Source organism: Etheostoma spectabile, chromosome 20 (assembly GCF_008692095.1).
Source record: "Etheostoma spectabile isolate EspeVRDwgs_2016 chromosome 20, UIUC_Espe_1.0, whole genome shotgun sequence".
Classification (NCBI taxonomy): Eukaryota; Metazoa; Chordata; class Actinopteri; order Perciformes; family Percidae; genus Etheostoma; species Etheostoma spectabile.
The window spans coordinates 17,640,160-17,653,464 of record NC_045752.1 but is presented as its reverse complement, the minus strand read 5'-3'; the positions used below and the strand labels follow the sequence as shown (position 1 = coordinate 17,653,464).

The 13,305-nt window shown below is 39.6% G+C and overlaps 1 protein-coding gene and 1 long non-coding RNA gene across 2 annotated transcripts in view; one reads left to right on the top strand and one right to left on the bottom strand.

The window, feature by feature from the left end:
• Positions 1–13,305, bottom strand: part of babam2 (BRISC and BRCA1 A complex member 2) — a 79,159-nt gene that overhangs the window by 11,419 nt on the left and 54,435 nt on the right. Inside the window, 1 exon segment of the mRNA XM_032501322.1 lies at positions 1,941–2,040. Coding sequence (XP_032357213.1) covers positions 1,941–2,040 — 100 coding nt within the window.
• The window catches only part of LOC116670691 (uncharacterized), a 25,577-nt gene continuing 22,546 nt past the window's right edge, over positions 10,275–13,305 (top strand). Inside the window, exon 1 of the long non-coding RNA XR_004327095.1 lies at positions 10,275–10,344. This is a non-coding gene — a long non-coding RNA (uncharacterized LOC116670691). The remainder of the gene's footprint in view (positions 10,345–13,305) is intronic.

Below are 13,305 nucleotides of genomic sequence, written 5' to 3'. Positions count from 1 at the left end.
TGCTGCCACAACCCTAGTCACAGTCCCAGCTGTGTGCACAGTATATGGCAATAAAGTTGTGTCAATACAAACACAGCATCTGGAATACGTGGGAGTAAATGATTGATGGTTTTAAACTAACAAAACGACTGCGCAGCCTCTCCTCACATAAGAATGATGTCTCTCTTCTTTGCCATTCTTGGGCCTCAGTTGCTAAATCTTACAAACAATAACAGATATAGAGAAGCCAAATACCTCTTTGTGTTTCTGCTTACAGCAGACAGCATCTGTCTTCCTCTGATGAATCTACATATCTGCTTATGCTTGCAAAATTTAGGTTACTCCTTTTGACTGGAAGTGACTCCAAAGAACGACCAATGCCACTCCTGCCACACAACTGAGCCACATTTCCGCTATTGAACAGCAGACATTGCTAATTGCTACTTCATGCTGTCAAAGGGTCCTTTTTTTAGTCCCTGTAATTTTGAAATCAAAGAAAATGGTACAAACATAAAACTTGTTTTATGATGCTACAAATAGATAAGAGTGTAAAAGTCTGTTTTAATGGTAATAGTTGTAATATTTAAAGTCAACACTACATCTCTCATGGTCTATTAGATGTAGATACTGTTGAAGTCTATTTCAAACTGTTTAGAATGATCAGAAAACTGTCAAAATAGCGTCACTAAGATTATAGGATATTCTGTGGAAGTTGCTTTAATAGCTCAAATATCATAAAGGCTGTAACTATCCCAAAAAAACACAAATAAGAACTATCAAACTCATATAAAGTTTTAATGAATATGAACACAAACCACATAGCCACTACATTGTCGATGTTGTCTTGCCCATTCAGAGACATCTGAATCCCCGTTTAGCAATTTGAAGTGAAATAATTCAGTCTAGTTTTCAGGCTATGAACAGGTGAATCCAGATTTGTTATTGTGGTAATGTTACTGCTAAAAAGTTTCATTTCAAAAAGGCTACAAACAACCATGTCGTTCCTCACAAATTTTCCACCTACACTGTTGAATACAAAAGCTTCAACACATTACTTCTCACTTTCAGATGGTTTTGCGTCATGATAATTCATTCACAGCTTGCATGTGAATGGGCATGAAATTGATCAGAGTCACAGCATTTTACGAATCTCCCCTACTGGAGTGCAGAGCCAGCTGTGACTACACCATGAAAATTTTGAATTTGGACAGATCACTGCACGCACAGTCTATGTATTGTACATTTTAACAACAGCAATTGGCCAGCATGCAGCACATAGAGCTGGTTAAACTTGGCATACCGCAATAAATCAATGGCCCTGATTGAAATCAATAAGAATAATTTGTGTTAGTGACAGTATTCTTTATTAGAAATGTGTACTTGCTCTTTAAAACAGTAATAGTGACATTATGAGCAAGACTCCTCCTTCCTTGTAGAAAACTGTCTTTATCTGCTATTGATAAAGCTGTGTTTCAACGTGCCTTTCACATGTTGTTGACTTAAACACCCAGAGACATGGAGGTCAGTCAGGGACACAAGTGTTCCAGTCACTCTGAGCATGCTTTTCAGAGACCAGGTGAACAGGAAGAGATGGAAGGTATCCGTGTGCATTGTGTGTGTGTGTGTGTGTGTGTGTGTGTGTGTGTGTGTGTAGCGGGGGAGGGGCATTTCTCCTGAGGGAATTACGTCAAATCATGTCTACACTGCATATCTACCTGTCAACCTGTGGAACCAGGAGTGCTCAGACATCCTATGGGTTGGCCAGTACGCCCACGTTGTCGCAGATGCCAGACACAAGTGCTTGGTTGCCCATACACACCTACACACAAACAAACAACACACACACACACACACACACACACACACACACACACACTAACAAGTGTGAAATAATGCAGACCTAAGATAATAATAATAAGACATTAGTTCAAAGTAAAATGAGTTTAACCAAACGCTGTTACCTTGTTGTTGAGTATCTGGCAAACTTGCGGGACATAGTCAATTAGGCATCCACCACTGGGGAATGCTGGGATTTGAAGTGCTAAGGAATCTCCCAGAGCACTGATTGAATAAAAAAGACAACAGTTAGTCTGTAAATATATGTACATATGTAGGATACACTCAACATCAAGTTATTACCATGTTCTCTGTGCCACCACAACAATCTTAAGGACAATTCAAGTGTTTGTGTGACCACCTGCCTATATGGAAATGTATGTAAAACAAACACTGAGCACATTAGTTGGCTGCCATCTACTGAAGTTGTGGAATTAAAAAATAAAGGAGTGACTCATGCCTGTGGCATACTCCTTATTCTCCTTGACTCGTTCTGTTATTCTTTTGACATCCTCCTGATTCAATCCTGCAGCACAGCTCCATTAGTGATTAGTGTATGCTTGTTTAATCAGGAAATCTGCTGCTGCAGCTCCCTAATGACTAACCAACCGAAATAGTCACTCCCTCATTTTTTTCTGATCTGGGGCAAAAACAGAGGGAATACCCCCAGGACAGGTTAAAGGTCTTAAGGAACCGCTTATTGGCTTTTAATGCTCATTTAAAGACACATAGAGAAGAGTGTCTTCCGCTGCTTTCTATTTTTTCATTCTTTATTATAGCAGGACATTCGGAGGGCATTTAAAAATGCTGTTCTGTTAATTCTAAAGCAATGCGGCAGTTTACCAGGTTAAGCATGTATGATGCATGTAAATAGCCTACATCATGCTACATTATTTCAAATGACAAAGATCACGTATGTTGAGATGTGGCCCCTAGGGCTTGTTCATTAGTTGTTTAGAAATGCTATGATGTAAAAAATGGTAACAATGTATCTCAGGGTAAAACACCACTACAGTGAATCACAGACCTAGACCCTGATCCCACCAAATCCATCACATCATCCCAGAGCCAAGTCCAAACCACACCTTAAGTCTTTGAGATGTGACTTACACGCCAAAAAGACTAGTTTATCTGGTTTATCAATGCTTGGTACAAAAACAGCAGACACTTCTTTTTTTGCAAAGGGAAATAGGGCATTTCATCATCCAGCTGCAAGTAATGATCAATAATCAGTAATATGTCAGTGAGTACACTCAAATGGGATGTGCAACAAAAAAGCCCCATGATGAGGTTCTGTTGGTTTAGAACATTGTAGTTTTTGTTTTTTTAAAACATCACAGCACCAGGATCAGTGCTGATACTGAAAAGACTTTTCTGGAAAAACTATTAAAATTAGGCAGCGTAGCGCAGGAGGGATCGGACCTAAAACAGCTTCAAAAGTTTAAAAAAATGAGCATTCCTATTGTTGTCAAATACCAAAAAATAATAATAAACAAAAATGAAAAGGTGCTCATTAAAAAACTCAAAGCAGGATCCAGCACACATTTAAATAATTTGTGAGTTAGAATCATTTTCACGGCTGCAGGGAGGAAGACAGGTGGTATGCTGGAAACTATTCAGCTACTCATTTATGTGTGAGGAAAAGTACATTTTGTGAGTTAAGGATAATTTCTTTAATAAGAATTTAGAGTTTTAACCTTTTAATTCTGGTGCCAGCAGTTGAAACTGAAGGTGTGCATTAGTTTATGGAGACGTTGGGTGAATCCTGGTTGTAAATGATTCATGACAGTTTGGTAGAGCCCAAAAAAACCCACAACTACATTCCCTAGAACATGTTACAATAGTCATGGTGTATGAAAATGATTTTTTTATTGTTAAAAGATTAAAGGAAGCGAATACCACCAAAGTTCTGAGAATTGCACAATGTTGAAAATTGGAGAGAAAGGTTGTGGGAGTAGTGAGGTAAGGTGGAGCACAGCATCATGTTCTCCAACTGTCATAACCAAAAACCACAAATGTTATGGGAAAATAATGTCTCAACAGAGGTTAGGAAAGGTCCATAACGACTGAAGTCATAGTCTTGACTGACATAAGTGTATTTAGGACAAATGATGAAGGCCTTCTCATGATCTGTGTGGAAAACAGCTGGTTTCTCATCAGCTGCTCATTCCTCACAGTTTTTACTGATAGGTAAAGATAAAAACCACACCCATCTACACAGATTAAAATATGTTTTAAATCTTTTACTTTAGATCCCTGGTCCAAGTTTTTTTTTTTTGCAAAATGATCCTCAACTGAATATTAATAAGGTCTTATTCACAGAGAAGCCATGCAAACTCTCATGAATCCATTTTCATTGTCAAAATCCTTTTCTCCAGAACTCCAAAGCCACCATTTACAGTAGGCTTTGTGCACATAATTAAAATTAGCCTGTGAATATTGCCGTGCACCAACAAATCGATTGAAAATGGCTTACAGCAACGAGGAGAGAAGCCTTTGAAAATGAAAATCTAAATGATGCCTATCTATCCTCCCACAGATCTAAGAATAGCTCCATATCATTCAGATGGAAATGTGGACAGAGGCACAAAATAGATGTGTTTGTCACTCATATGTGTCAATGGCAGGCATGTGAACAAATCTGATGCATTTTGAATTTCAATGGTTTTGCCTGTTGAACATTCTGAATTGAGGCGGACTACACCACCAACCTTTTGTGCTAGTATCAAACAAAAGGTCTTCCAACATCCAAAACTTGACTATTTGAATAGTTGTTCCTAGTCTTAGGATCCAAATGCACTTCCCTTAGACATCAGGCCATGTTATACATAGAGACAAACTTAACACCCATTTCAATCCATCCATTTACCTGTTGGTGGATTCAACCCAAAAAAAGACCATGCTTTTATTTTACACAAAATGAAGACTTCAATACATAAATAAGTTACTCAAATATTTTAAGTAATTTACGTAAGTACTCAAATAAGCTACAACTGCGCCCTAATAAACAGTGTGGCAGTCACAACTATTTCAGGCTAATTCAGGCTACTAAAAACATTGTCACAGCAGAACACTTAAACAAGTCTGATAAATAAGTAGCTGGAAGAAAAGTTGCTTTTGCCCCTGGCCAGTACTCCACTGCATTCCACTTTTTGTGTGTTCAATTTTATCAAAACAAAGTTGGATACATTGTGATTCATCATTGTCAGCCTGCTGTGAAGCAGCTAGCTTCTCCCCAAGCAGCAAAGACTCTGAAAAGGCCGATACAGGCAACAGATGGGCGAGGGTCACATGAGCGTCAGAGCAGGTATCTCATGGCTACTTGTGTGGTAAAGTTGCATGTTGCATAGGAAGTGGGAAATGGTACCTAGCCATAAAATGTCTAGTCTGGAACTTATCTGTACTTTGAGATACGGCTGGAACGGTACACAGAAGTCACGGTTCGGTTCATACCTCGGATCAGACATCACAGTTTGGTACGAGTTCGGTACAATGAAGGGAAAAGCAAAACAAAAATGCAGAAGGCAATTTTTTTTTTTGTTTATGTTTTAGGCTGTACCAACTAGTGTCATAACCAAGGGTGTCTTCCCTGGGCTATCTGCAACAGCCTGAAGTGTGTAAATTAAAATTCAAACAGTAAGCAATAAGTGCCCCACATCATCTCCAGACTCCATCTGGAACTTGTAAACAAAATAAGACAATCAGCTATAAAACTGAAAATACATCAAGTCTGTTCTCTGCATAGACATCACGATGTCTCCCGGCCATTTTTAACCGCAGAAAGCTGCTCCCTGCCTGGTTGAAGCTAATATAGTATTGTATAGCCTCTTTATATTGGTGCACACTCTACCAGGTGAGCTACCCAGGCGTTCAGGAGTTGTTTTTTAATTACCTAAATTTTATAAGATGATATGTCAATGGTGTGTTTAAAGCTTGTTCTTGTTGCTCCAACTGGTCACAAAAAAATACTAAAATATTAAAAAGACTAAAATCAGACTGTCCCGCTGTCTCTCGTACCTACACCGGCCCCACCCCCTTGGTGGCCACAAGAGAGAAATACTTGCTCGCTGGACAATACATTTCTACAGAAACTCTTTGTCTTTTCTACAGAAAGTCGCTAGATATGTTGCAAGTCTTTTTTGAAAAAAAGTCGCTTAGGGGGTCTGAAAAGTTGCTAAATATGGCAACCAATTCGCTAAATTGGTAACACTTTTTTGCCAATTTTGAAGTTTTAGTGGCACTAAACTGTGGAATAAACTAAATCATGATTTAAAGCAATGTCTACACATATTCCAATTCAAACATTTTTAAAGAAATTATATTCCAGAGGTACAGAGAAACACTTTTAATTAATAACCTGGGCTTATACTGAATATATTGAATAATGATGTGTATGTGTATAAATATTGTTGTGTATAGGTAAATATGTGCTTTTGAATAGAACTTTTGAATACATATTTTCATTGATTAAAGATTTCTTATCTCTGTAGACATCATTTTGTAGTTAATGAATTTAATTAATAGGGTATAAAGGGGTAGGAGTATAAGTTAAGTTTTACTAAATTTTCCTTTTTGCATGTGTAAATAATGTGTAAAGCTTTTTAAGTACTGGAAATAATGGAGTTACATTTTTGTTGTTTGTTTTTTGTTACTATTTTTTCTGATGTTTTATTTTTATTTACATGTTCAAAATAAAGATATCAATCAATCAATCTATCAATCAACACTTAGTGCTTTTATTTCTGACCAACTATAACTGCATACATAGGCGGAGCTCGGCTACATACGTCATGCCAATCCCAAATTACATAAGGTGTCCCTAATGTAAACCTGCGTATCTAACAGTAGTTCTGCCTTACATTAGTTAATCTGGACGCAAGTTTTATTTATTTTTTCTAATCTGTATTCTCTGTGTAAATTTATGCACCAAGCCATGACGCCCGTACTGTTTCGGTTCAATACGAATACATGAAACGTTCCACTCCGACTTTGAAGTGAAGTATATCTTTCCCACTCGCGAGTCAGAACCCTCTCAGGATGGATCCAACCCCACAGTTGGAAATCCCTCTTCTAAAACATGGTTGAAATAAAGCTTTCAGCGTTCTCCTTCAACAGACAACAACTTCAACTGATAAATGCTGACTAAAAAAAATGGTAAAGGAATGCCCCAGTGATATGATGACCGATATAATGATATTTTGCTTCAACAAAGTTGGGGGACTTACAAAAAACAAATTACTTCAAAAAAAGATTTAAAATGAACGCAGCTGAGGACAAGATATTCTAACGTTTAGTCCCTAATATGAGTCAAGCTCAAAAGAAGAGTGTAGATGATGATGAGGTTTGAAAGGAAAAAATGGGAATATTTGTGCACATTTTGAGTCTGGGTCACATTTACATACAAATAAATGCAAATATATATTCATATCTTAAGATAACAATATGTAAAAATGTTCCTAAAATGGCAGGCTATCGATATTATTATGCCAATGTTATCAGACTTTGTGTATGAGCTTTGTATTGCTTTAAACTGAGCTTCCTGTGGGTGGGCTCAGAATCTAGACATAATGGTGTTTTATTTTCCAAGCGGCACCCTGAAGAGACCCTGCTTCTGTCTCCCCTAGTGACATCGCTCTCAACACTACCCACACACACTGGAGTCATCTTGCAGACAACCCTTCTGAGCAATGCAACCAACTGTATGACATATTTACAGTAGACAGTGGTACATGCACATGTAAACACACACACACACACACACACACACACACACACACACACACACACACACACACACACACACACACACACACACACACACACACAGGGCTTCCTGTGACTTCATCAACCAAAGAGATTATCCTCCGTGACTCAGGTGGATGGTGACGAAGCTCAGTTTGTTTATTTATGTGTGTGTGTGTGTGTGTTTGCGAGGGTGTGTATGACAGTGCAATGACAGCGTGAGAGCAGTTAAAGGCTCAATTGGAAAGAGGGCAGACATGATTCATTACCAAAGTGAAAGATAAAGCCAACAAGAACTGTTTGGAGATTCAAATGTAATTTCAAAGGAGCAACATTTCCATTCTGATTGCCTTCTTCATTTCTTAAAGCCTGGAGGGTCCTCAGAGGCCCACATATGACTCCGCTTGTTGACTGTTTGGACTAAATAACGTTCTGTTCTTCCTCTGTGACTGGACAAGGCGCCCTTGGCCTGCAGCAACAGGAGTCAGTAACCTTTCTGTTATGAGGTGACCATCCTGGCATAACAGTGCTGACTTCTCTCTCTCAGATTCTCTTTCCATCATCCACTTGGATAAAACCAGATTAACCTTTAAACACTCTCACTAGTATATCATAAGGTTGGGCAGGGCAACAGGGCAAAATGTTCTTAGCCAACTGTCACCCCTTCAACTTGTTATAGTTTTAGACTGTCTGGGTACTTCCTTTGATACAATGTGTTTCTCTCTCCTCTCTCTTTCCTGTGTGCATCCTAGTTTCAGAAATGCTTGTTACTAACCTAGCTCTGCGGAGCTTATTCCCTGGAGTCCTTTTGTCTTTTTTGGCCCAGCATGATTTCTTGGATTAGGGTGGCCCCTAAATCATGGTTGCAGCTACCCCGATGGTCCTGCTTTGCGCCCTGCTCCATCCTGTTGCGTCATGCTACACCCTGCTACGCCCTGCTGTGCCCTGCTACATCCTACTGCGTCATGCTAAGACCCGCTACGCTCTGCTATGCTCTGCTATGTCCTGTAATGTGCTGCCGTGCGCTGCAATGCCATGAAGTACAACTATGATTTCTAGTCATAGTTCCATTATCTTTGTTGTGACTATTATTGCTTTTGTTCATCACACCCCCAACCAGCACCGTCAGAAGGCGCCTAACAAGAGCCTGGGTCTCTCCGAGGTTTCTCCCTACAAGGAAGTTTTTCTCATCACAGGTTTCTTCCTAAAATAAGTTTTTCCTCACCACCGTCACACTAAATGCTTGCTCTTGGGGGAATTACTGGAATTGTTGGGCCTTTGTAAATTATAGAGTGTGGTCTAGACCTATTCTATCTGTAAAGTGTCCTGAGATAACTCTTATGATTTGATACTATAAATAAAATTTAATTGAACGGCCGTAGTTGGTCCAATTGGCAGTGGGTCGCTCCACATGACCCTTTGCAGGTTGTGGCTATACTACTACTATTGTATATCACTGGATTACTTACCCTACCAAAATATACTTATTGGATATATTTGAAAAGCTCCAAGTGAAGAGATGTGGTTTATGCAGTTAGCGAGACTCTGCCGGCACAGGAAAGGCCATCTACTGCAAAGGTTAATTTTTCATCACACCCGATGTCTTGACTTCTGGTGAAGCAGAAATGTAAATTATCAAAATATATTGTTCTCAGGGGGACACTAAACTGTAGTCTCTACACAGTCACTGCAGTCATCACATAAGAGAACCATATTGCTTTGACATTTCATTTCATGTGTGTTTTTCTCTTTGCTTTTCTCACTGGTTTGAAGTAGGCAGGGCTAAATGGGTAAAGTAATGTCCTAAACGTGCATGCACTAATCCCAATCTTGCAACATAAGAACCTGATGACAGGCATGGGCAATTTGTTTATGTTGTTGGGCAACTGTTAATTAGGTGTTATAGACAGTGATTAACTCTTAATAAAGAAAACCTTGACAACTGATTTTGATTGTTACTTACATATAGTCATGAATATTTCTTTGTTACTAGGGGTGGTACGGTATTCATACTGAACCAAAATGATACAGGCGTCTTGGTTTGGGTGCAGATGAATTAATGCAGAACTACTGTTACATACGAGTTTCTTTAGAGACACCTAATCTATAGCCCCGCCCTTTGCTCGGAAGCTCCCAAGCTCCACCTAGATGTCAACGGTCAAGTGAGTAAGTCAGAGCTAGCAACACTAAGGACGAGTAGCCTAGCCTACGGCAAGTGGTGGCAACCCATGGGAAAACTTGGGTTTCCCAGTCAGATCCAGTAGTACAGGCGAGAGAGTGGTGGATGAGACAAGGAATTTGTGTCGGCGTTGTTCAGCAGTTGTTGGGTATGTGAGTGGAAATACATCTAACATGCTAACGCATATCCGACGCCATCACCCAGATGTGCCAATCACTGGAACGAGACAAAAATAACCTGTCCAACTTCTCTTCCCTACAGTGCTTTACCAGCCTTAAGGTCTAAATACAAATAGGGCCAAAAAAAAAAATCACTGAAGCAATCAGAAATTACAAGTCATCTTCAATGCACCCATATTCACTTGTAGAGGAACCTGGCTTCAAGTATTTGCAGTATGTACTTCCATATACGTTGGCGCATGAGTTGTCAGCTGCACCCTCTGTTTCACTAACGACAGAAAGCCATCTCACTGTGACATTTTATTGACGAGTTTCAAATGAAAGCATCAGTTCTACAGAGGAGACGCCTCTATGAGCACCACACAAGCACTCACCTAGCTGAGAAGTTACAGGAGGTCGTGGCAGAGTGGAAACTAGAAAGGTATGCCTGTATTTCTGTATCGCAGACTAATGGATATGTTTACATGATTTCCTGGTTTCCTTTCCATTCTCTTTAATATCATCCGCCCTTTAGATGTCTAGTATAACCATTTATCATTAACAGTCACTTAATTATCAAACCAATTCGTAAACTTTCCATCAAGCTATTTTCACAAGCTTTTAATGGAGAAAACTGGTCAGATGTAGTATTCTAACTTTAGTGAAAATACATATTTAGTACATACTGGATACTTACCACTGGGGATTTAAGACGGTCTACATATTGAGGAGAAAATATTTCAAAATCCGGCAGTATCACTTTACATAAACTTTACAGAAAAACACAACGACTAAGTGTTCAAGCAGACAAGGAGGAGGAAAAAGTGGATTTGAGCTGCTGAGACTGAGTCTGACCTGATATCTTAGACTGTTGAGTGGGTTTGCCAGGTAAGTGGATAATTTATTTTATGAGACTGACAGTTTCAGACCGTGACAAGACGCTCACAAAACCTTGAAAAATATCTGATCGAAATGCAAAGAATTTCAAAGGCTATAAAACACCTCTACAGACCCAGGAGAAGGGACACACACAAACTGTACACCCACACAGGCAGATGCACATGCACACATCAGCAGGCAGGCAGACAGGCACGCACACGCACACGCACACGCACACGCACACGCACGCACACACACACACACACACACACACACACACACACACACACACACACACACACACACACACACACACACACACACACACACACACACACACACACACACAGGCACCTACAGGCAAATGCAGATACACAAACATTAGTGCACTGCAGCCTAAAACTGTCTCTCTGTGTTGATTTTTCTGGGCTCCTAAATCTGGTTTGGGGGCAGAGACGGTGCCCACTCGATTCTTTTATGCCATGCAGCAGGTTTTCTGGGGGAAGGAGAGATGTATCCAACTCATCTCATGGGCACAGCACAATCAGGGAAACGAGAAGTAAAAGTGAGGATGAAAAGAGCGACGAGACTGTTTAGAAAATGGTCGGAGGAGACCATTCAAAAAGTGACAAAGGTTAAAGGTTAAAAGATGTGTGGTTATTGATAATGGTTGGAGCCAACGCAAGCTGCAATGACATCTTATTGCAATGAATCTCATTACTCATTCAAATTGTTCACTATTACAGATAAGAATTCCGTAAGCCATTCTAAAGAGCAACTTATTGCTGATGCGCTAACAACAACAAAAGATTTAAAAAAGGAAAGGAAAGTCGAGCTGTCCCAAGCCGGCCCTAAGAATCGTTATCAGGGGCGTTCTGGGCATATCATAATGGATTGAAGTCAGCAAAAAGAAAATTGATCACAATCCAATCCTTTCTTTATTGTTTTCTGCAGGTCTGTCCACTGCCAGCATTTCACTGCATATTAGAGTGAAAAATATAGTCTGTGAATGTGAAAGGTTATTTGATTGCATCAGTGACACACTCTGTTCTGACTCCTAAAATTTGCTAAACTCCGATTGAAACAAATCCGTTATCTGTCCTCTCTCTTTCTCATCAACAAAGATCAGTGTACAAACCATTCAGCTAGCAGCTTCTCATTTTCAGCCGGTGCAGACTGTTGAATTTAGCGGTGAAAATGACGCAACGTAAGTTGATGGCAGGCCAAAACATAACTTGTCTGTTGTGGGGTTTGTGGGCTCTTTGCAAGCCGATGTCTGTACTCAAACAAAGACTGTTTAGAGATAAAAGATGAGTCACTCTGTAACGCCAATGTACAACTCAGAGTAGTCCCAACAACTAAAACAGTTAGATTTTTTTATGACATGACTGCTTGTATGTGAAAGGGGTCACTAGTGGTGAACTACCTACAGAATACCTTAAAAAAAACTAGAAAAACCTACAGAATATGTGGAGTTCTTCCTTGCTCTTCTAAGCATTTTTCCGGCTGTTTTTGTTTTGGTACAGCCACACCACTCTCATCAGCATCCTTTTTAGCCATAGTAGGTAGCCCTTACAAAAAAAAAAAAAATCAAAAAAAAAAATCACTGTACACTACCTGCAGAGCACCAAACAGACTATACAGAGAGTAGCTGGCCAACATAGTGATCTAAAACACAATAGCGTGGCTCCGTATGTGCTGGATGTGTAAATACGCAACTATGTTTGCGATATTAACCTAAAGAGTGATAATGTCTATGTGGTGATCACCAATTGTCATGCCATTTGGAGAATGCTGCTTCCATGTACTGTACAGCTCAGTAAAATTATGAAAAAGGAAGAAAAACAGCATTGCCCAAGGGCACAGAAGGATTATATATGTTAGTCTGATGCCTTGTTTGAGATCGATCTGCATCTACTGAAAATCTCTGCCCTGATAGCTAGATAGCTATTCATATGATTAATTGAACTTGTCTCTTTGGTGTATAAATCCAATCAAACACCCTCCAAGCCCACTTCATTCTAATGACCTTACTACTGCCCTGTCTCATAACTATTCTGTTTAGCTGGCATATCACAATCCCTTATTTCTGTGGTCTGATCAGCACAACCTCTAGTGCGACTTGTTAAAGTAATAATTTGGCTTGACAACAAATTCTACCTCCTCCAAAGCTAACATTTTTACATTCTCTAAATGTCTAAATCTATTTAACACTTAACAGTTAGTTTCAATGAGGAGGGAGGGAAAAATCATAGGAGCTACACAGCGTACCACCATGCCTATCACAGTATATTTTCTTCCAAGCGGCCCATATAACATTATATAACAAATGAACACTGAATCTTAAGCAGGTGAATCTGTAAGCCTACAGAATTACTGATTTGACTTCTCATAATGAATAATTTGTACATAAAAAGATTGGGATACAGTCAAAGAGGGAGAACCAATGCAACAGACTACATACATGGTTCATTATTGGTAGAAATGTGGGTGTCTGTCGGGGTCTGTCAATATCCCCCCCCCCCCCCCCCC